At 39.5% G+C, this 25,315-nt stretch overlaps 1 protein-coding gene across 1 annotated transcript; it reads right to left on the bottom strand.

The window, feature by feature from the left end:
- Window positions 1–245: 245 nt before the first annotated feature.
- cspg4ba (chondroitin sulfate proteoglycan 4ba) lies at window positions 246–23,882 on the bottom strand. The gene is made up of 10 exons (XM_062417890.1): window positions 23,807–23,882; window positions 18,416–18,579; window positions 12,292–15,864; window positions 11,344–11,817; window positions 10,654–10,830; window positions 6,400–6,598; window positions 5,316–5,447; window positions 3,051–3,223; window positions 2,400–2,583; window positions 246–2,299 (listed from the first exon to the last, which is right to left on the bottom strand). Exons 1-10 carry the CDS (start codon window positions 23,880–23,882, stop codon window positions 246–248), a joined length of 7,206 nt encoding a protein of 2,401 aa, XP_062273874.1.
- Window positions 23,883–25,315: the final 1,433 nt, after the last annotated feature.

Consider the following 25,315-nt stretch of genomic DNA (forward strand, 5'->3'; position numbering starts at 1 on the left):
ATGCAGCTTTAAGCTAATATTTTTCAATAGGTCATAATTAATTGCAGCCTCTTTAAGTATGAAGAGGTCAAAACTCTAGCAACACCTGTAGTATACACAACAACGTTTAACTTACAATAAAGTTGTTCTTGATCCTACAACATGAAGTTGTGCAAGAAGTTCCTACTCAGCCTCATCAAGAATTTTACGCAAAACCTGAAACAATATTCTCTGACATGTACAGCTAAGAGTTGGTTTGGGGAAAATCAAACCCAATACTGATTCTTCTGGAGAGTGGGAGTGGCGGTTCTGATAATTTGCGAAGATGCAGCAGGAGAGCCATTACTCCAGGTACTTACAAGCATGTTTGAATCAATGGTGCTGTAAGGCGAGCCCTGATTTGGTGCCAATAACCGATCAAGAAAAGGGCTACCTGGGCAGTTGGGGTTTAACGGAGTGACAGTTACTGTAGGACCTGTTGTACTCATATGGCTTTCCCCTTGGAAGGACTGATTGCTTGGAAAACCAGGAGGTGGGTCCTTTGGTGTGGTGGTGCTCTGCTTCCTTTGCCTGTGGTGTCTAAGAAAGACAACCAGGACTACAAAGATGATTACAAGCAGCAGCAGGGCCAGGAGTGGTAAGATTACCAGGAGTGGGCTGGAGCTTTTTTGAGGGTATGACTCAACACGAACTGGTGTGTTCCTGAAATGAAAATCCTCTGCTCCACGTGTTGGCTTGCCAAGAGTCGTACTGAAGATGCTGGTTCTGTTGGAGTTTCCCCAGCGGTTACGTCTGTTGAACTTCTTTTGGTTTTTGCTTGGTTGTTCGGTGGAAAGCAAAGCTGTGGACAGGACTGGTGAAGCTGTTCCATTTCTGGACGTCTGGATTGGTGTCTGAGGGGCAGATGATGTGGTTGGGACAGGAGCCTTTGTGGTTGGAAAAAGTGCCGAATCATATGGCACAATGGTAAAGTGGAACTCCCCTTTAGCAGGCTGCATGTTATCAGCTTTCAGTACAAAGACAAATGAGTCATTTAGCTCTTGAACTCCAGTCATGTTGGCATTCAGCTCCAGAGCTACCTTCTCTTGAATCACATCCTCAAAAGTGAAGGACTCAGCGGGCACAGCTTTCTTGGACATTTTAGGCTTTGTCTGAATCACCTTGCCGTACTTTGGATGGGAGATAATTTCAAATACAGGATCACTACCGCTAATATTAGCCAATTTAGTAGCATTAAGGAAACCGGTGTTTAGTTTGACAGCAATCTCATTGGGTATCTTCAGACCTTTGCCAACTTGGATCAAAGGTCTGACAGTGATGTTAAACATTTTGGTCAGGTTTGCCTCTGAAGTGAATGCAGTAAATTCAAAGCTGTCTTCTGCAGAGGAAAGGGAAGTCATGTGGTAGGACAGCCTTCCAGTCTGTACATCTTCCTGTTCAAACTGTGTAACCTCTTGGTTGTCCATTAGAAGTTTGCCAAAATGTGGAGGCTTGGTAATGTGGAAGTGAATTGTGATGTTTTTCCCATTAGTCTTGGCAGCAAGATTGTCTCTAGTCAGTGATACTGAAGTCTTGCCTTGCTCTAGTGTCAGTCCAGTGTAATTGGCCAGTGAGATGGTGATCTCTGTCACTTCCAGGTTGAAGAGTTTATAAATCGGTTTATGATGGCCATCAGTGACACTGAAGTAAAACACCCCTGAGGAAGGGCTTCCATCGTGGATAAAATAAACACTTCCATTATTGATTTGTGCTTGGTTGAAGGCCACAATTGACTCATTCAATCTCCCTTGAAGAGCGAGGTAGCCATTGTTTGGCTTACTAATCACAGAGAACTTAATTTCATCAGGAGGATTGTCTATGTCTTCAACTTTTAGGTTCTCCGGTCTAAGGACAATTGTATCTCCTTGTACAACAGTCAAACTCGGCGCTTTGGTCTTCAGCAAAGGTGGCTGATCGTTCACAGGTTTGACTGTGATGTTGAAAAGCTCCTCAATGACATCACTTTCATCTAGAGGACGTTCTGCTGTTTTGCCCTTTGGATTTATCCATGCACTGAAGGCAAAGAAATCATGAGTTGTCTCTGAGTTGTCGTGCTTGTAGATGATACCGTATTTGTTGACGATGAACTGTGAGAAGTTGGGTTTCTCTTTGGTGAGGTTTCTCTCACCCACCACAATGACACCATGCTTAGGCAGAGACATCACTTGGAACCAGACCTCATGGGAGCTTCGCTGAGGCGTCGGCAGCCTGGACATCAGGTTAGTGGCATCCAGCTTGGACTCATCAATGACAACACTCTCCCCTTCTGTGACCTCAGCACCTAGTACCAAGAAAGCAGAATCAAGGACAACTTCATTGAACCTTTGTTTCCAACATACTGTAAAGTCATAAACATGACCCCATTAGGTGTTTTTTGTTACCTGTATTTGCAAGCAAGACTGTGTTGTGTTCAGGTCTGGTGTTCTCATAGGAGATGTCTACTTTAAAGGTCTGACTGTCTAGAGAAGCCGGCGGTGAAGCCACAGAGAAAGTCATGGAGTCCATGGCTTCCCAGCCCACTGACTCGATGGGGGTTTGCATATACAAAACCTCTTTTCTGTCCACCTGTTGTTGAAAAACACCACAGATCCAAAATAATTCAACAAATTTGCACAACATCCAAATACAGCTTTTCAATCAACTGTGAGAGCAGATAAGTGGCTTTAATATTCATTGGCTATTTTGACTCACATTTTTAAGATTTAATCATTTTTAAATTGTTTTTGTCAGCAGTAAATACAGTACACAGAACATAACAGCTTTAATCATGCCAGACAGTTATTTACTAGAAAGGATTGATTACATAAAAGCTTTGCATGTTCCATTAAGCTAGAGAAGTGCATAGTTGATTTCCTGAATGAAGATGCACAACATCTATTATTCATAGCACGGAAATCTGGCAACTTTCCACATGAATGGTGGAGCTTCAATGTTAAATCTTCCTCTAGTCTGCATCCTTTTTAAGGTATCTTAAAATATTCTTTTGTAAAATTAGACAAAAGTGTTGCTAAGATCTTCATCTCTTCACTCACCATATCTTGTGTAAAAGTGGAGATGTCCTTTGTGGAATTATCGGGCTGTCTTGTCACCAGACGCCCCAGTTTAGGATGCCGAATCACACTGAATGTAATGGTGCGGTTGGAGGTGTCGTTGATGTCATTCGTCACTGCTTGTAAATCCTCATTTGAGATTGGTGTTGAAGAGCCTGGATGAAGACATGAAATTAACTTCAGAATAATGAAGTGGCTTAGATAAATAATCATGAAACATTTGTTGATGATGGTATCTGTCAAGAAAAAGAGCATTTCTTCTGTCTGGTATTCACTTTAGCTGTGACCACATTATTAAAATGCTTGTGTGGCTGCATCAAAAGTAGAAAGTTTTCCCTCTGGAAACATTTCACATCTCTCCAAATTATGCAAAACAAGGTCTGGTATAAACTGATGAGAGCCCTTTGATGTGTCAAATTAAAGCTGCACTGCAGACATCACAGACTTATTTTACAGCACTGTCCAACTGCAGTGCGGGGTGTTACATAAAAACAAAATAAGAAATTAAGTGGATCAGCTCCTTGAAGGCAAAGAAATCCTCCACTTGGAGAAGGAAAAACATCTGTGCATGATGATGGGGACTGACTACTGAGAGCTTCTTTTCTTCCCAAGATGAATTACATAGATTTCCATAGCTCTGCTGCCACTGAGAATATTGAGAAAAGACTAAAAAAAGACTACTGATAAATGATGGAAGGCACTGATAGAGGGAAAGAGGGGTCAAAGCACAGTGAAATTCATTCATCACTTTTTGTGAGCACTCCCACTATCCTTGTCTTTCTCTCATGGGAAATTTTCTTCTCACAGGAAGAGGAAGATATGGGCTTTCTGTTTTGGTTTTTTTAAACAATAAAACCTACAATATCTTGTACATCTGTACATATATATCACTAAACTGTGATATATTTGTGCAGCAATAAGACATTTAAGAATAATGTAAGATAATCACTGTATGACAAATGTTTACCAGCTTATTTAGGCATGTGGGTTAATGATAAATAATGTAAGAACTGATTCTAATGAAATAGTTGAATACAGCAACATATTCCCATTATACACATTCAACAAAACTTGGTTGCATTTTTATTGTACCAAATAAGTAGCTTTGTGTATTCATGAAAATCTTGAAAGTAATCATGACTATATATTTCCCCACACGTTTTGTGTGATATTTGCATCCAACACAGGAAGAATGCTTTCAGGTGAATGCTGATTTTCTTATAAGGCATATGCAACCATTTAGTGAGGAGTCTCTGCAGTTTTACACAAAGCATCCAGACATTTGAGGAGTTTGTGAGGAAGAGGAAAACATTCATCTCCCCTGCACAGTGTGAAAGTGTTTCATGTAAACCCTCACACCATCAAAACCCCTCATTGTCTGTTAAAGCTCAGATCTCGCCCCCCTTCTCTGCCCCGCCTGGCACAAAGCACGAACAGGGCTGCCTCAGACAGACAGTGGCACAGCTTTTCAAGTACCCACTCACCCTGTGGCTGGGAAGCTCAGCAGAGCGTGCCAGTTGGCTGTTTGCTGCCCTCACAATATCTTTTCCTCCTAACTCACAAACCAGACCACTGGAAATCTCAGGAAGGTTTGAAATGTGTTTGCAGACACAGACAGCACACAGCCTATTTTTAGCTTCACAGTATTAAAAGTAGCATACTGCGTATCAAAACATGAAGCAATGGCAGCATTGATTCACCAGTCTGCTATTTAGTTAAGTAATGAGTTCTCCTGAGGAAAGGTACTGAACTATAACCAAAGGAATTCTGGGTGGAGACGATGGTCAGGGTGAACATATGAGCAGGTTAAATCATTCAAAATATGGCAAATGAGAGGGTAATGTATCACTTTACAGCACACATACTTCAACTGAGCCCTAAAAAAGAAACAGAATAAAGAGGAAATCAATACTTTGCCTGTGGTTATTAATAGTACAACTGGTAAGAGCAAGTATGAATGTAAGACTGAGAGACAGAAAAAAAACATGTTTCAGTTCTTTTATCGAGACGCAGCTGTGCATTAAACTAGTTATCTCATGTTATGAAAAAGAACAGCTAAAAAAAAATATGCAGCTTTTACATCTTGGGTCTGAGTACCACATAGGGTGAGTATTCAGAGACTGAGTAAGGTGCTTTCGGTTGTGATCTTTTCATGGGATTTGTTGACAATAAGTAAAAAAAAATAGAAATGTGTAAATTCGGCTTTATCCTTAATTCACAAGCTTTTACTCAGAGGGGGCCGTTTACCTGGAAACACCTTGAGTGGACGGTTTCTCTCTAAACTGATAACCAAGGCTCTGGCAGTGATGCTGAAGATCTGCCTGGGAGTAAAGTTCACACCATCGTTGACTTGGAAGTTGAATCCTCCAGACATGGCACCTTGACATCAAATGATACAAAAAATGAAAGTTATGAAGTATGAAACTGAAGATGTCTCAAGGGAAACCTTTCAGTGAAGTGAAGTCTGTCTTGAAGTCTATGTTGCATAATGTTTCTGCTGCTGAGGCACACTGGCAGTGAGTAAATCAGATTGTTTGAAATTTGTCAACAGCATCTTCTAGTGGACGTAAGAAGAACGACAAAAACAAGTTATCCTGAATCAAAACAACACAGTAAGAAAGGACTGCCATAAATCAACAGTTTAACAAAGAATAAACTGAAGTTGATTGTATGTAGATCAGTTGGTTGTAGTTTCTATGGTGATACTGCTGTCTTCTTCAGTTTGTTTGACACAGAAAGAGGAATATATAGAAATGTATGCCTGTAGGTACATTCCTTTTTTATTTTGGATCCCCTTCAGCCCAAAAATGTGATTTGCTTATTGTTACCTTACTTGGATGTTTGAGCTTCACTATGCAAAATGATGTATGTGCAGTTTGACAGTAGAAAAAAGTTTCTCTGTGCTCCCTGAAAATCTGAATGTTAGGCCTATAAGCATAATTTATGACATTGCAACTAGTTTGGAGCCAATTGTGGTCCGATATATAAAGTATAGAAGTGTGATGTTGAAACTTGAATGAAGCCTCTGGTGCACATACACATAGAATGGACTTTTCAGTGTAGTAGGATACATCTTGTGTTCAACAAAATGTTTGCATATTCAGAGATTCTGGATTTTTGAGTGCAGGAGAAGAAGATGCCACTTTAATGATTTTAACAAGGTGACTTTATTTTTCTTTGTGTTAAAAAACATCAAAAACTAATTGTTATTCCAAACTTAGTATTTTTCTTCTCTTAAAATATCTGTAGGGGATTTCATTTCCTTTTCAGTCTTCTCCCATACTTCTACCTGACTGTGTTAATATTCAGCAATAGAAATGACTGGCTTTACCTTTATGAACAAACAGCAGCTGCCCCTGGTCTATGTGGGCCTGGGTGAAGTTAAGGACTGCCTTCATGGGGGCGCTCTTCAGGGCCAGGTGTCCGTTACTGGGTGGGGTCACCATGAATTGGAGCTCCTCTGGGGGCGAGTCCATGTCCTGCGCTCTCAGGTCCTCCGGCCTGATCTCAGTCACTGAGGACACCCAAACCTGGATACAAGACAGACAAGGACACAACAGGTGCCATCAGTAATCTACATGAAAATATAGACATCCAGGAACAGGTGAACAGAGATGTTTAGTGTGACAGGGCTTGTGATGTGTGTAAAAACAATATTTGAATTGTGCAAATGCTGTTTCCGTGGTTAGAAATTATATACAAGGGTGCAAAAGACTTCCTAAATTAAAGCTTATTCTTATAGATTTGTAGTTGACAGCCTTGAATATATCCACATGAAGTAGGTATACTGAAAAAACGTCTGTACGAGAAGAACAGAATTGTTTCTCATTTACTTTTTTATTAATTAAATGTGATTGTACTGTAAAGCAGCTGTGTAACACCTACTCTCTATTCAAATATAACAGTTGAAAAGGAAGTGAGTCAAAGATAAAAAAAAAAATGCTTATGTGTCCTTGTCATTCATCATCGCACGCAATGGACCCAGGATGCTGTGGGTGTGAGTTCAGCTCCAAGGCAATTGTGCATGTTTTTCCTCTCTCTTTCTCCTCTTCAGCCTTTTTCCACTGTGCATCATCCAATGAAGCAGAACTGTCATAAAAACCATCTCTAACTATGGCATGAAAAGACCATAACAACCTATAGAGAAAAAAAAGGCATTCTGAGCATCACTCAAGTTACATTCAGCGATGTTATTCAAATGACGGATAACTCAGGACTAAATATAACCATGCATACCATAAACACAGTTGAGTACACTGGAGTGTTGGTGGGGGAAAGGTTGGGTCCTGCCTTTCAACATAAATTCAAAAGCCTAGAGCTAACAGGGCAGTCTAACTTCTCCATAGAGGAGCAGAGGAACTTATTGACACACAAGACACCAAACTACTGAACCGTGCTGACGCGACGACGCAGGATGAGCTCCTGTATTCCAGGCGAGAACAGCCATTGCATAACGTGCCACAGTCCTCACACAGGTGAGTAATTCTCCAATTATAACTGACAGTTCTGCAGCTAAAATGAAAATCATGAGAGTTACACTGGAGCATTTTTTGTCAAATTGATACTTATATAGATATCTTGTATTTAACTGTGATTTAACGGCATTGATGCTTGTATAATGTTAACACTTCATGGCCATGCAATATAATGATAGAATAATCTTTTCTCCAAGTAATGGTCGTACTTTTTATATGATAACAAGGATTCTGTTTTAGTAAATTATTAGTCAAATTATTTTTAAAATTCTATAAAATAACTTGTTGATGTTAAAATAGGGGCCAAAAATGATTATTTGAATAATTGATTAGTTGATTGACAGAAAACTGGCACCTATTTTGCCAAAAGCCAAAACTTTGATGGTGGACGTCATCTTGCGCACTGTTAAATGAGCATGAGTGGCATTTTCACTGTTTTACAACTTTTATGGATGATTTTAAATAAATGATTATTTGTAAAAATAACTGAAAATGATTATGGTTATGAAAAGTGTTGGTCATAGTTTTCTGTGTATGCTTTCCAAACAGTTTAAGTGACAGACAGACGTCTGTATGTAGTGCAGATTTCCTGTTAGAGCACTTTTCACATAGGCTACAGTGCAATGCAACAACAAGACAGGCATCATTTTATGTTGGGGGTGTGATCACAGTAATTTCTCACTGTTCACACATTAGCAGACTTGCAAGCTGTATTTTTACTGCAAACTTGCCTCCGCTGCCTCCTGAAAGTGGTTTAAAGTGTGAAATGTCAGCGATCACAGGCTGGGAAAAGTGGGTATAGAAAAAAGTAGTGTTATGACAGTTTCAGGTCGCATGTTGAATTTTACCTTGCAAAATGACAACATTTTGGGTGATAATCAGGGCAAAATCGCCCAAAATTGCTCCTAAAATGCCAAAATTACAGGCTGAGGTGTAACTGTAAGTGAGCTGGTCTGTTATTTGGCTTTAAGCGTTTTAACCGAACTGCTCTTACTGGAACAAAAGCGCGGGGTACTTTACCAATTAGCACCTCCAAACCCACAAGCACCCACCACTGGTATCACACACTTCCCATCGGTCTCCCCAGCAGAACATCTCCACATGCGAGATCACCCGCCACAATTGCTAGTATGTGTTCTTCTGGTGGGAAATGACTGCACCTCTAATAATCCCCTACTTGACAGGAAGTCACAGCAGGATCAGTCTGATGAACGGCAGCAGTGTGACTCACCAAATTCAAAGAAAAACACATGAGATCAATTTGCACAAACTTCCCTCTTGGACTCGAAAGCAATCCCTCAGACAGGATGGGTGTCTACTGCTCGTCAAGCTGTGGCTTTAGTGACAGAGATCAAATGAAGTCTATGAACAAAAACGTTACCTCACCTACTTCTTTTATCCTGTTTTACTTAATTTCTGAGAGTCTTAGGTGCCAAAGCTAAACAGTTTTATTATTTATTTGTTGAGATTTTAAAAAGGATTGTTTTTTATCTCACTTGCACAAAATAAGTTGTCCCTTTTTAAAAAATAAATATAAAAACTAAAAGATGATATGTGGATGATGCTGGCCAGGTTGACTTCCACCTGTTGTGTTCATATTAGAGAATATTAGATATTTGATGTAAGGATCTGAAAGATATCAGGTAAACTTCAGTTATTTGTTGGATTTATTCTTGTGAATGCAAATTATAATTGTACATAACATAGTTTATTTAAAACAAACTCCTCCTGCTGCTGTAATATTTACTCTTTACCAAGCCAATATAAAACCTAAAGACACAATCTCTGAGGCAGACATGATAGATCAAATCTATTGAAATCAGCAAGTCCCCTTTTCAAGCTTTATTTACCAAACATCAAGCTGTATAAAAGATAACTTTCTTATTAATCATGTAGGGAAATATACAATCATGTGTTTTAAGAAGGAAATCTCCGAACTTGTTTCACAGTAGAAGTTTGAGACCCAACTAATAATGCAGGGGCAGAGAGCCACCTTGTGGACACTGAGAACCCAGTTAATGTTTTTGCTAACATCTAGTAAAACAGTCCAATAATGTCCAATAATGACTTATATTCAACCAATAACCAAACATTCAACCAAACATTCTGATGATGTGTGCATACTAGTTTGACAGTGAATGTCACTAAAAAAGTGCCAAAACTGATGAGATTCTGCCTGCTTTATGGTGTTCTTCAATGTACTGCAATTTACAAAATGCTCTTCTCTGACTCTGCAGAATCCCAGAGGAATTTAAGGCATTTGGGGCAAAGCTGCATGGACAACAGAGACCTATACTTCAGCCTCTCTTTACAGCTTAACCTCTCCCAACTCCAGTCACCAAAGCTGAAAGAGTACAAGTCAGTACTTCTCAGCACATGGGCACACAAGACAGCTTTGATCTGATTTACAAGAAACATATTTAAAATATATGTACGTAGAAGTCATTTTTATGGACAGGTCGTAAAGAAGCAGCAGGGTTTTTTTCTTCTTCTTTTTTTTTAGATGGGTGGATAGACATTAAGTAGAGGAGATAGAACTGAACGTTGTAGTCACCGTGTCTGCCATTTCCAGGCCACGCCATCATGTCACTCAACAATAGGATGCTTCTGGATGGATTAAAGTCAAGCGATATATTTGCAGCACCGAGACGTTATGTCTGAGTAATGCCCGGAGGTTGTTTTTTTTCTTGACTTAAATTCTGTTCTCTATTCATAGGAAGCTGTAAAAGTATTTCAAGTCATCACAGACTATATAAAAAAACAGATCCTCTTCAATCTACTGTAGCAGCATTGCTTTAAACTGGCCCACCAAAAAGCAGTATTACTGTATATTTTAATAAAAAGAGGATTTAGTTTAGAGCTTTACATCTTAGCACCGTAACAGCTATTCCTTCAAGGCCTGTGCAACTCAAAATGTATGTCAAAGCCTGTTCTGTGCTGCGAACCCCCCTGAACCCCCCTCCACATAGCAAACATAGTTTCACTCATCCAGCCAGCCAGCCATGGCAACTTGCAACACTGCCCACACAAAAATTGTCTGACAGTAAGCTGTGGTGCCAGACCTGCTAGTAAGGCCACAATATAAATATAGAGCAGCAGTGCAGACTCACCCTGAGGACCCTGTTGGCTGTAATAACAGGAGGCTCATCATTGACAGCTGTAACCTGGATGTACACCGTCTGTGTGGCACTCTGCTTCCTCAAGCCCGTGTCATTGGCCACCAAAGTGAAGTTGTCAGCTAAGGTTTCGCTGCTGTCATGTACGTAGTAAATGAATTCATGTTCCACCTGGTTATAAAAGATGAAAATGATTAGAGAACCTGAGATTGGACCTTTAAGGAGTTATTTAAAACTGAGACACATTATAATAATGTGTGACTCTTAAATCACAATTGTCATTTAGTGCATGACTCATTACTCTTACTCTTACATTTTTGCTTTGTAAGATTTTAGAAATAAATTAGCAGTGGACCCTGGTCAGGAGGTAGTTAGATCATGAGAGTCAAACATGATTAGGTGAAAAGGGGGTCAAGCCAGGGTAACACTTTTATTTGGTTCCTTTAATGTGATAATTTAATTAAGGAAGTACTGTAGGTAAGAGACATTATAAAAATAAAAAAAACCCTGCAAATTTGAGAAAACATTCCCTCCTAAATCAGCTTTTGGGTAAAGTTGCATTAATTGTTTGGGATGGGTGTGAAAATAGTGGCTGCAATAATACATGTAAGTATCCATACCACACTCCTACTGCTAGTTTATTACTATATATTAACTACAAGAGTGTCTCTACTAAAGTCTCACCTGTCTCCTGGTGAAAGAGGTTATAGGAACACCGGGATGTCGAGAGTGCTCAATATGACCATGCTGCGGGGGCTCGGTAACACTATACAGGAAGTTCATTCCAGAAAAGTGTCGGTTGTTGACTTTTAGCACTTCCTGGGTCAGTGCCTTGGAGGCGCCCTCGTTCAGTGTGAAATTGGAGACCAGCAGAGGGATGAGACGTGGGATAATGTCAACAGACACCCTAATGTCGCTGACGTCAGTGACCCCGTTGGTGGCATCAAGGATGAAGGTGTCGTCGACTTTGTTGGGCTCCACCTGCATGTACTGAATGTTCCCGCTATTAATGTCCTTTTGGGTAAATGTCTTGACAGGTGATTGTTTGGTTCCGATGTAGCGCTCCTCTGCCTCCACAAAACGCCGGAGAAAGCCATGAGAGGGGGCTGCCTTGACTTTGAATACAATCTCAGATGGCAGGTTGTCCTCATGAGTGACCTGCAACAATCAGACAACGTATTCAGTGGTTAAATTTGACATGTTCCATGTGTCACTAAGGTTTACATTTCACTTTACGCTTGAAGTAACATGACATCATATGTACAAAGAAAATGTACAAACACACGTCAGCATTCACTTTTTAACCTTTCAACAGCCTTTAATACCAGAGCAGTTTTTACTGCTCTTTCATGGTAACATTATCCTTTTATTATGATTTATAATATCTACAAAATATTATTGTTCTCTTTTGGTAGAATAACTACAAAAGGCTGCTGTTTTAAAAAAAAATTAATGCTATAGTCCCAATTCTGTCTAAAAGTGGTGGTCACATTTCAGAAGTATGCATATTCAGATTATATTTCTTATTCTTATAATCATGCTGGGTGTTTCAAAGAGATGTTTAGAAAAACCTAAAAAACTGTGTTGACACTAACCTTGAGTTGAACGATCACTCCTCTCTCACACACTCACCTCTAATTTAGTTTCATCAATCTTAACTGGTTTTCCCTCCTCCACCAGTAGGGTGTTGTGATGCTGCACAATGGGTGGCCTCTGATGACTTTCCAGGTAAACTTTCACATTGATCCTCAAAGCAAGTTGAAGGCCTTTAGTTTTCACTGTGAAGTTGAAATGGTCTGCCAGATGTTTGCTGTCATTGTGCTGATAAGATATGAGCCCGTTCTTGAGGTCAGACAGCGTGAATGCCTCCAACTTTGTTTCATTGTGATTAAGTCTTCCATACTTAGGAGCCTCAGTCAGCTTGAATATTACTTCATGGTCATCTCTGATGTCCAGATTTGATATGACACTAAAATTACTGGCAGAAAAGTTCACTGATTGTCCCTTCTGAACCAGTAAGCCAGTGTTGTTGCCTACCTTCAAGAAAGGGTCATGTGCACTGATGTCTAAAAGACTTGATACAAAATGTTTCCCGTCAGAGACAAAGAGCACAAACCTGCCCGTGCTTACACCTTTGTGAATGAACAACACTCGCTTTTCTTCCAAATCCTTTTGGCGAAACTGGAACAGTCGATGAGTAGTGTCGTTCACCATCACCAAGTCTCCCATTGGGATTCCTCGGCGGGTGTAAATCAACTGGCCATCTTCAAAATCAGAGTCTGCATCATGATAACGCAAATCCTCTGAGGTGAGCAACCTCTGTCCATCCCTTACTACCTGGAAAACTTTATCGATGACACGTACTGGTTTCTGGTCATTGACAAGCTGAATGGATATGTTGAAAGTTCCTTCTTTGGAGCCTATTTCATCCTCAGTGATGGAAGATTTGAACCCTTGGCTGGTGGAGGCTATGAAAGTGAACTCATCCCGAGTAGTCTCACTGTCATCATGAATGTACATTATCCGTTCCTCTATTATATCTTGATTACTGAAGGTTAAGATGTTGTTGTAGCTAGCATTAGAATTTGACTGACTAATGCGAGCTAGCTTTCCATGTTTGGGGCTGCTTATGACAGTGTAGTACATTTCCTTTGTGCTCAACGTCTCTGCAAATAGCTCATCTTTTGTGATTAATTTACTTTCTCCCTCCTGAAGAGCAAGTCCATCGTTTCTCATGAACACACTGTTAACATCAGCTTTAATCAAAAACTGGAAATCATAGTTTTGTGACTGAGCATGTTTGGAAACCAGCTGAAATTTGAACCTGTCACTTGTGTCTTCGTAAGACCTGTCGATTAGCTCATAATGTACTTTCAGATCTGTGAGATTTCTTTGGCTAAAGGTTGAGTTCTTCTTCAAAACTGACGTGTCCAGCAGGAGTTTTCCTTTCTTTGGTGTGGTGAGAACCCTAAAATAAAGGTCATCCTCTGAGAGGACCACACCTTCAGCTGTAGCAAAAAGATTATCTGAGTTTAGTGTCGCTTTTCTAACTTTATCCATGTCTATCATTACATTCCTCTCCAGGTGGTACTTAACCCACTTCACAGTGATTGGGAAGAGTATTTCAGTGGTTGCCCTTGAAGCTACATTGACTTTGCACTTAAAGTAATCTGTGGCGTTAGATGTCTGAATTTCTTGAAATGTGCTAACATACCTCAGGCGCTCTTTTTCTAGAAGCCTTTGGGAAAATGAGTCAGTAGATCTCCATTCACCACTTGAATGAAGTCTCTGAAGTTCTCCGTACTGCGGAGGTTCAATGATATCATAACGGATGTCTACAACTTGTTTCACAGCATTGGTTTGCACAGACAGTTGCTTTGTTCCAATTATAGCGGTCTCTCCTTGAATGATCTCCAGGCCTGTGTTGTTGGCAATCTCATACTCAAGCGCTACAGCCATGACCCTTAAAACCACAGTGTTGCTAACCTTCTCCCCATCGCTAACTCTAAGCACTATCCTTGAGTTTCTAACCCCTTTGTGAACATAGTACACCCTCATTTCCTCCAAGTCGAGGTAATGGAATGAGGTGACGGCAGTGCCTGGATTGTTCTCAATTTCCAAATATCCTGCATCTGCATTCAGGTTCCCAAGCACAGAGAAGACAAGATCTGTGTAGTTGCTGTCAATGTCTGTAGCCTTTAGACCCTCTGCGGTGAGGCATTTCTTTGAATTTTCCAACAGAACAAATAGATTTCCTTCAGGGAGACTCAATTCAGGTGCGTCGTTTGTGGGTGTTACAGTGATATTGTAGCGGTACAATTTATTGTCTTTCAGATAATCAGGAACTTGTTTCCTGCTGCTGGAATAAATTGAAAACATAAAGAAGTCATCTGGTTCTTCAGACCCTCCATGGATGTACATGACTCGTCCATGCCAAAGGTCCAACATGCTGAAGGTATTTTCCTGTTGGTCCTGATCAACATCAAGCCTTATCTGACCACGGACTGGTTGCTCCTGAATTCGGAACATGATCTGAGACTGTCTAATGCCAAGCTTCTTGAAGTCCAAGAGTACCTTGATATGTTTGGCCTCAAGAGATGCTCGACCGCCCTCTTGGACCACAAGGTTTTTGAGCTGCACAAAATTAAAGCCATACCTTCTGTCCAAGCCCCTCGCAAGGGTTGACATGTGTAGTGAAGGTGTTGGTGTCACTAAGAGAAACAGGGATCCTGGAGCACTCGTTGGACTCATGGTGGTTGATGGTTCTGGTTCTTTCTCTGGCTCACAACCAACTGAGATATCCTTGGTGACTACAGCATTGGAGAGACCCGTCTTCACTCCGTTGACTTCAATGTTCTTCAAACATCCCTTAAAGGAGCCTCCACGCACACGCTTTCCAGACACAGACAGCAGCCCCACCTTTCTGACTTCTGATCTGGTGCTGTCATCAATACCTCCAACAAAAAGATAGCCTTTTAGCTGCAGCCCCTTTGAACGAGAGCTAATGCTGCTTTTCACCATCTCTCCATCAACAGTTAGCTCGAGGCTTTTAGAACTGAAGTGCACCTTGACATTGTGCCACTTCCTGTCATTGATAAATGTAAGTGAACGGAGCTCTGTTTTGGTTCCACCTTTACCAACAATAGCCACTGGCAAACCTTCCTGAATCTCCACAGCCAAAAAGTCCCCCTCTCTGGCAGAATTGTACAGGACTATTCCCTCTTTGGCTGAAGTGTGCACAACACACTCGAATATCGCTTCCTGCTGGACGTTCCAGGATGGAAGAGAAATGTAGGCCCTGGAGCTGAAGAAGCTGATTGGGTCCTCCTCAGTGGCAAAGAATTGAGGACTACAACCTAAAGACACCTCATGGACATTCTTGAATCCAGTATACGGCCTTAGTGATGACAGCAAGTCGTGTTTGTTGAAGACCATGTCATCCATGCAGCCTCGAAAGCTGGCTGGGTCTCTCGGAAGGTAAGGTCTGTCCAGGCTGCCTGAGCCACCGACATAGAGACCATCCAAGATGTTAAGATCGTGATGGGAGCCTGACATCTTTACACTTGTGTTAGAGTTCTTGTCTACAGTTAAAGTGATGTTCCGCTTCACATGGTGGACCTCCACAGAGTGCCAGGCCAGGTCGTTGAGCTGGGTGCCCCGGTCTGACTGTAACACTTGCTCCCCAGATCCAAAGTCCACTTTCAGCTGGGAGAACAAAGAAAAAACTGGATTACAAATTCAGTCACATTACAGGAATAAAAAGTAGAAGCATACAAAGAGCTAAACAACAATTCAATCTAAATTCAGGTTTATAGTTAAGAAGAGATTTAGAAAACAAAGGCCATCCCTCTGGTCCAGCCTGAAATACTTCAACAACTGTTGGATGGACTGCCAAGAAGTTTGGGACATACATTCATGAATGAATTGTAATAGCTTTAGTGGTCAGCTGTACTTTGTTTTTAGTGTTAAATAGCATACGTCAGTATGCTAACACACTAAACTAAGATGGTCAACGTGGTTAACATCACAACTGATAATTATGGGCACATTAGCATGGTTAATGAGTGTGTTAGCATGCTGATGTTAACATTTAGCTCAGTGCACTGCTGGACCTGAGTACAGCAACACAGAGCAGCTAGTGTGGCTTTATGCTCTTAGTCTTGTTTTTTGTTTTTAAATGTGAGGGTAGGGATTACAACTATTAATAAGAGGTTAAAAAAAATATTTTAAGGATAAAGTTTTTTTTAAAGCATGGCAGGAAAACAAAAACAACACATTTAAAAAATATAATTTCTATTGTATCATATTAAACTGTTTATATAACCTATGATGTTATGACTTGTATGAATTAGATTAGCTAGACACAGTGAAAGAGAAACAGCATTTCAAAAGGCACATATTCCATGATGTCACCTGTTGTTATAACAGTAGGCTTTGCCTGTGATTTAAAGCAGGAAGAGCACTATCATCCCTTCACCTTCTGCTATGTCCTCGGAGCATCATGTCACCATCTCAAACTAATGCTTCATTTAGATGACATGCTTGTCAAGGCTTGCTGCTGAATCCCTGCTATTCATGCATGGGTTTCCAGGGAGAGACGCTCTAGTCTGACTCACATGGAATGAGACCCCAAGCCTGAGGTTAACTTGTGAAAAAAAAATAATATATATATTTGGTGACCTGTGCCAGTTTAAGGAACAGGGACAAGCAGTTCACTGCTCGTGCTCACTGAAGTACAACAATGAAACAGTCGTGAGTGTGATTCATCCCCGACAGCACAAGTCTAACACAAATAGAATGTTGCGCCCTTAGTCACAAGAATTTGTGGTGTTTGATCACAAAAGCTACAATACTGCAGGGCTTCCTGTTTTTCTTCTGAATGTCTCCCTTTTAAAACGTCTTCATGCAGTACATCTGTCCATTCACTATGCTGATTTAGCCTGGCAGAGCTGCTTACAGGACACTCCAGAAGCAGTCTTGAAGAGACAAATGTATTTCACCCTTAAATCCTCTCAGCAAAGCTTGTGTTGTGAGCTAAAAATAGTGCATCCTGATGGGATACCAACCCACCCTTATTTTTGGCATTAAATCTAGACAAAATGTACAAGAGAATGTCTGAGGTTTTTTTAAAATGTCTTTTTACAGCCTATTTCAAGACAGTAAAATATAGTCACAGTATTAATATTTTTACTGTTTTCACTTGAATTAAACATTAAATCCTCTGAACTAGCAATTGAAGCTTATTGTGCCATGTAATTAACATGAGCTTCTCATTGAGATCTTTTGTTGGCCATCTCAATTATCCATGATGACACAAAATCAACTGGTACATTTTGTTATGTTTAAAATAACTGGACAATTGCTGTCAAATTGAGCTTTCACTTTTCAACTGAATCAGCTTTTAAGGCTGATCACCAGGGGTAGTTCATGTAGTTGAACTGACCAAAAAGGACAGCAATTGCTGAGCAGACCAGCAGACATAGTTATGGATATACTGCAGGACAGTATCTGCAACAGACAAATCTGGCAATTCTTTATACTGTATAAAAAATAGTGAAATAACAGGACCACACAAAGTAAAGTAACACTATATAAATCACTCTACATGTTACTTTGCTGAAATAATTAGTTGCTTAATCAATTAGTTGTTTACTAATCAATTAATTAGCTATTATTTTGATGATAGATTAATAATTGCTATCACTTTTAAAGCAAAAATGCCAAATATTCACAGTTTACATCTTCGCTCTGTTTATATTGTAATTTATTTTAATTTATCTTTATTTGACTTTTGGAAAAAGACAACAAAAACAACAGAGATATTTGGCACTATTTTTTGGACATTTCTCACATTAATTAAAAACAGTACCAGCAGGCAAACGAGGACAAACACTTTTAGAAAATTCAAAGAAAATATTACATTTTGATTGGCTATCTGGCTAACACAAATAATCACCCAATCCAAACAAAATGAATAATAATAGCAATAAAAAGGATTTCATAACCCTGTGACAAGAAGTGACTGGTATGAGCTGACAGTCAGTTTACACTGTGCAGGCTTGTCTGCTTGTGTTACTGTGTTGAGAGAATGACACGGCAGCTGAGATGGAGAAATTGCTTATGGTAGTCAGTGTGTCGTCCAGCACAAAAGATGTGTGGATGTATACATATATATGCATGTGGATATACATATATATGTGCGTGCATGCATGCTTGAACACATAGGCTCATGTGCTGGGGACATGGATGTACCCACCTGCAGGCAACCAGCATGGAGTTCTAGTAGGAAGTAGTCAGTTTGGCCGGCGGCGAGAAACAGCAGTCCGCTGGTGCTGGAGGTTCGGAAGCGAACGCGGAGTGTGTTATGGTCGGACGACTCTGATGCCTTGAGCTGTACAAAGCCATCACCATAGAAGGAAGCTGGAGAAAGATGTGCAAAATATTAGTAAGAGATAGATTTTTTTTTAAAGAAAGAGAGAGAGACAGAGTCTGAATATTCAAATGTCTTTTGCAGGCTGTTGAACCAATTTGTAACACTCACTCAAACTGAGAAGAGTGTGATGGAGAGCTGGAACAGAAAGTACAGTAGCAGTGAATACAGCAAACACAGGGCGAGTCAAGTCAAGCATTGTGGTCTTAATATAGCCAACATGTGACATTTAGATATAAAAGCCAGGCTAATTATCATCCTGGTTGTTCTTTGCAAGTGGAGCAGAGTCTGTATAAGAGGTAAGGACACACACACACACGGACACACACACACGCCCTTATAACACACACACACAGTGCACAAATTATACCTCTCCTGATTTAAAAGAATGCTTGAAAATTTCCTTGAATCTGCTTAGTTTCACATACCTGGTGGTCCAGTTGTTTTCATTCTTTATGTGCTCATAATGTTTTTACATGCTTCCAAGTACGACAAGAGCACAATTATTTTTTAGTTTTAAAGCTTTACCTATGGAATAATAACTACCTTTAGGATGAAACAAAGCTCCAGCTTGTGCATCGTGGAAGAATTGCAGGTTTATGACTTTGAAGATTTGTGAGGAAGTTGTTCGTGGACTGTCCTAATCTGTTGGAATGACATATGTGAATTTTAAAGGTATTTGACTTTAATGCCACAACAGCAGTATACAAACTGAGGCAGTAGATGTAGAGGTGGCTCGGAGGGAGTCAGACATGTTTGGGCCTGCCCTGCCCTGACAGGAACCTTCAACCTGAACATGAAAGGCTCTGACGTCCCTGCATTGTCTGTTGCCCCATGTTCCAGAAACGGCGTGGCAGATGGACCCAGCTGTTTCTTCTAACTCACCTCCCTGCCATTTCACATCACCCTGTAATCTGGGCTAACCCTCTCTGAAGCTTTCTCATCTTAGCCTTCATGCCCGGGCATCACCAGTTTAGTTTTTAATGAGCTCGAGAGTCCCACGCAGATTCAAAGGTTAATAAAAATGTTCGCCTCTGTGAGGAAACGTGTCCAGTCCGCGTCTGATTTATTTGTAAGTCATGACCCGGGGGCAAGGGTGGTCTACTGCTAATGGGCCAGAGTGACTCACTGACAAAGCGAAAGTTAATGTGAGTTAATGCATTGTTTTTACTACTAAAAGGGTTAATGCACTAATGGGTAGTTTGCTCATCCAAATCCAATCTGTATATACTGTGCAGTGTAAATCAACACAATTAAAGCACTAAACCATGTAAATTAGCCCTTCAGTCATCTGAATATCCACTCACAAATCAACAGGAGCTGACTGCACACAATTTAGTTCAACCTCAGTGTAAAAAACACAAAACTATATACAGTGGAAAATGTTACACATACAAAACCAAAAGACATACATCTGCTATATTACCTGTACTTCTATTGGCTTTCAAACAGCATTTGTGGGCTGTATCTAATGACTATTTTAATTATCCATTAATCTGACATGTATTTTCTAGCGAAAAAGTGTCACTTTTCTCAGAGGCCGCAGTGATGAAATTACTAGTAATATTCAATTAACAGCAAATCCTCACATTTGAGAGGAGGGAACCATCAGATGTTTGGCATTTTTGCTTAAACCATTTTTCTGAAATTATTGTTTTCATTATTATGAAAAGAGTTGCCAATCTATACAGTAATTTTTTTAATGATCAAATAATCATTTAACTGACTCGTCATTGTAGCTCTAACATGTTTATGAGTAAAATTTCAAATAATTTGCACACCAAATAGCAAAGGATGGAAAATAAATGTTATTAGTCTGAAGTTTATCTTTAACTTTATCCCTCATCTTTCTCTGGATTTTAAGTAACTGGTTAATTCAAATGTTATACAATTATGTTATGTTATACAATCAATTTCTGTTTTTATTGTACAAACAAAGTTTTGCATAAATGGCAATAGGAGACAAAAAAGACACTCAGTTTCTTTATCACTGAGTTTCAACACTGAGTGGTATAATCTCAACTGTGCACATACAGATCAAATAGATGTCTTAGATCAAATATACAACTATTTTGATTGTTGAATAATCACTTTAGTCATTTTTTAAGCAAATGTTACAAAAACATTAACTAGTTTTAGCTTCTCAGTTGTGATTTAAAGCTTTTCTTTGTCATAAACTGAATGTCTTTGGGGTTATGGACTGTTGGTCACACAAAAAAAGACATTTCAAGACATAACCACTGATTTTGCTGAACAAAAACAGGTTTTTCACAATTTTCTGATATTTCATAGATGAAACTATTAATTGAAAAAATAATCTGTAGATTAAAGTAATTATTGGTTGCAGCCCTAATTTTCTGTACCATGGTCATATTTCGCATTCTAAATGTACACAGTTGTCATGTCATATCGATCTGTGAGCCTACACACATCCCCTTAACATACCAGCGTTTATCTTTACATTTTTATCTTTATATTTGACCAAACACAGCTCTGTGTTTGGTCGATATGACATGACAACTGTGTACATTTAGAAAACAAAGTGCACGTTTAATTTGTTTATCCCAAACCGATATCAACCTGTCTTATTCTACACATCTTTCCAAGCAAACCTCACATTTTTCCAATCCCTCATCACCAATATAGCCAACTTCGGTGCATTCTTTTTGCACAGTCAAAAAATATCTAACAGCACTGTTTTGCACTAATTGACACCTTGAAAACTGTATTTCCAAAGCCCCAAACTTCAGCCGAATACTTGAACACAAGACACTAACAAGCGTGAAAAAGTTTAGATAACATTCTTCCTTTTACTAATGATTCCTCCCAAAGCTCCACCAGCTGATATACTGTAGAGGCGTAGATTTTTACACAATTTATATATGATATTAAACAAATCTTTCAGTGTATCTTTCAAGTGCCTGTAGCATCACATAGCAAACTGTTAAATGTAGCTGAAAATAATTGATTGGTCCACAGGCACACAGCATGCAGGATTATTTGTCCTTATTCAGGCACTGATTCAGACGGACTGATTTTATTGTCCTTTCCCATTTATACGTCATGTTCATTCATCTGACTGGCTCTGAGTGCATAACTTGGAGGAAGGATTTATGAAAACTGGCCAAGAGGAACGCAATGACATTTTTCTCTTAAATTCACAAGGATGGACATGCACGCTCAATAATATTGTGGTGTTATCACAATGATGTTTAAGTCATATGACTGAATGTCATGTTTGGTTTCAAACACGGGTCTTCCCCACAATGCACTCGCCTATGAGGAGCTGGATTCTTGTGAAGCTGTAAAAGATAGTAATTATGTTTTTGGAAGAAAATTTAGGTTGTTTTAGCTTTTTTAGGCACACTCAAGTGCAGTGCATTTTTCGGAGTATGTAAATGAAAGAGTGCAGCAGACTGCCAGACAACAATACCCACAAATAAACATACCCATGTACACCTGACTTGTGTGCCTCAAGAAGCATAAACAGGAGGTGTTTGAACACTGTTCTGTAATCTACATGTCTGCAGGGGCCGTTTCTGTGTGACAGCTAGGGACATTTTTTTGTGAGATTTCACAAAACAACAAAGGCAGTGAACTTTTAGTGAACACCCACTTCCAGTTAATTTGAAAGGCAGGACCAGTGCTTGTCACTGCCTGTGTGCTCAGTTTATACAACAACTTGGAGATGTAACTTGACTGAAGTGCCTCTTTGGCTTGTTGACGGTCGTGCCGCTCTGTCGTGGATACACTGTCAAAGCTGGGGATATGGCTTGGTTTTAGCATAGTCTTGTTTCATAATACTAGGTAAGCTGAGTCGAGAGGATGCACACATTCAGAAATGCAACAAGATAATGCAGATGTCTATACTGTAGTTATCTGGAGTGTGAGTCACAGTGTAATAATTCCTGATGATCCCCAAGGGGCACAGCCTGAATGAAGCTGAATTTAGATGGCACATGCCCAGGATCAAATCAACCAGACAGGCTAATGAATGAATGCCCGCATGGATGCAAATAATGTACATCTGTCAACATGCGTCTCTCAACGTAGCGACTGTCCATTTCCTTTGAATTCATTTGTGTGTGCCGTTGTCACAGTCAGATAGTTCTTCCAGTGCAGTGGGCATCACGGTCCCATTTCTGCTGCCACCTCTGATAAGGTGATGCACGCTGGCATCTTACAGCACACTGTGTGCATCATGCCTTTCGTAGTTTAATGCAAGTCATTTATTAATAATAACAATAGTAATCATGCTGTTCTGCTCTATTTTTCACTCAAGTTAAACATCTATTCAAGTTGTTGCTGGAATGAACTGTGACCTCTAGAGCTGCAATTAAATATTCATTATTTTCATTATCGATTCATCTGTTGATTATTTTCTCTATTAATAGATTTGTTGTTTGGTCTATAAAATGTCAGAAAGTGGTGAAAAACATTGATCAGTGTCCCAATGCCCGAGGTGAGTACTCAAATGTCTATGTTTTGTCCACAAACCTAAGACATTCAGTTTGCCATCATAGAGGACTTAAGAAACCAGAAAATTTGATGATTAATCGAGTATCAAAATTATTGGCAACTATTCGATTAATCGACTAATTGTTGCAGTTCTAGTGACATTTAAGCCAAATATTTGTTCCTTTTTGTCACACGCCAACCTCATTTTTAAAAATCCTGCTGTGAGGTCTTACACTTCATTTTTAAACCTGTGAACCATTGAAGCACCTCAACAGCACGTACAGAAAACATTAAACATTCCTTAATAGTACTACAGGCCAATTCATGCTTTTTTTAGCCTGCTTTTAGAGACTGGCTCATGATGTTACAGAAATAGTGCTGTAGCCATACTGAATGAGCGAAATCACAAACACACACACACACACACACACACACACACACACACACACACACACACACACACACACACACACACACACAGAGACACAGACACAGACACACACACCAGCTTTTAAAAAAGGATCAATTATATCATTTAGGATGTTTCATTTGTTGTAACTGTTTGAGGTGCTGGTAATCTCAAGTAGCCTTCAGGGTTTCCTCAGTAAACTACAAATCATTGAGGAAAAACTCGTCAAAATTCACCAACAGAGTGGCACTGCTCTTTTATCAACACACTGGCATTGAAAGCACATTTAGATTAGTTTCAATCTTGTTTGTTTTAATTGAAAGAAAGTTGTTTCTCTTTTTTTTTTTTACCTCCCGACGCCAGCTCGACCAGGAGCGACCAGCAAAGCAAACAGCCGAGCCACAACTTCTTCTCCTTGGTGTCCATCTTCCTTCTCCCGGTGGAAACACTAAATGTTAACAGACTGTAAGAGTCACGGTTACATATTTACAGACTGGGTTTTTACTTCTTCAGGCTTCGGTAGAGTCTCTAAAAACAACACAGAGAGTTCAGATAATATCTCCCTCCCCAAGACGGAGTGTGTGAGCACGACTGCACAGTGCAGACCCTCAACTCAACTAAACTGCACTGCACTGAACTGAATCAGCGAAGCAGATCCTTAAACTCCGCCTACCACGTTAATCTCACTTTCCCAAATGTCAGCAAAAAAAAAAAGAAAGGTAAACACTCATTTGAAAATAAGAGTGTGTTCATATATATATATATATATATATATATATATATATATATATATATATATATATATGAACACACTCTTATTTTCAATTAATCACCTCTTCCTAAAATATAATCAATAAAAATCGACCACGGAAAAAAAACATGTAAAATCAACACTAAAGGGGTTTCCAGGGGCCCCCAGCAAAAAGGGGAATCATTTATTTACACTCCACAAGTTACACAATGACTGACTGTAGGCCCTATGACTATTTTGGTTATTTTGGGTTTCATACTTTTTCTTTAATAAAATCTCATCAGATGGTGGTCTATGGTCTAATTTTTGTCAGTTTAGGGGGCCTTGACATGAAAAGGTTTGAGAAGCGCTGCTCTGTGTGACTTTAACTTCAATCCTATCAACTGGGGTTCCCACAGACTCCAGAGGTATATTTTATGTCATACCTCACAAGTGCTATAGTCTATCATTACAGTTTTTCATGAATTTGTTGATCAGTTTATTCAAAAAGACTTCATAACATTGTTTTCTGCTTCTGTTTTAATTGGTGCTTTTTAATAATACCAATGTTTTGGGGTTCTGGGAAAAAGCAGTTTTTATTGATGAAACTATGTATTGAGTTAATGTTAGCTATGGGGATGTAGGGGGACTGTGTCAGTCATTGTGAAGGCTTTGTTGAAAGATTGTGCTTGTAATTATGTAAAAATGACTTTCCTAAAATAATAATAATCATTTTTTTCAAATGACATAAATTACATTATAAGTTAACATTTTATGATGATGCTTCAGTCAGTAGTCCTTGTATGTTTAAGATGTTGGTGAGGGTTCAGGACGAATGCTGATATCCAATATCCAATGTAATACAATGAGAGTAAGAGGTTATGGGACAGTTCAAATAGAGGGATTATAGCAAGTTAATATATTTCTACATTATGGTACAGCCCACTAAAAGAAAGTAGGAAGTTAAGTTGAAAACCTATTGCATACATTTGCATATGTATTGCATAAGTGCTACTATTTATGCTTCTATTGTTTTTACATTTGTTATGCTATTACTCAAACTGCTACAACAATATGTCTTGAAGGGTAAATTCTGAATACTGTCATTTGTAATGCTGGATCAGCCTTG

This window comes from Scomber scombrus, chromosome 4 (genome assembly GCF_963691925.1).
Source record: "Scomber scombrus chromosome 4, fScoSco1.1, whole genome shotgun sequence".
Taxonomy (NCBI): Eukaryota; Metazoa; Chordata; class Actinopteri; order Scombriformes; family Scombridae; genus Scomber; species Scomber scombrus.

Coding starts and splice junctions, on each gene's coding strand:
- cspg4ba (XM_062417890.1), bottom strand. CDS start 23,882: ATGGACACCAAGGAGAAGAAGTTGTGGCTCGGCTGTTTGCTTTGCTGG. Junction 15,865..18,415: donor TCCATGCTGGTTGCCTGCAG/GTGGGTACATCC, acceptor TTGTTCTCCCAG/CTGAAAGTGGACTTTGGATC. Junction 10,831..11,343: donor CCTCTTTCACCAGGAGACAG/GTGAGACTTTAG, acceptor TTTTATAACCAG/GTGGAACATGAATTCATTTA.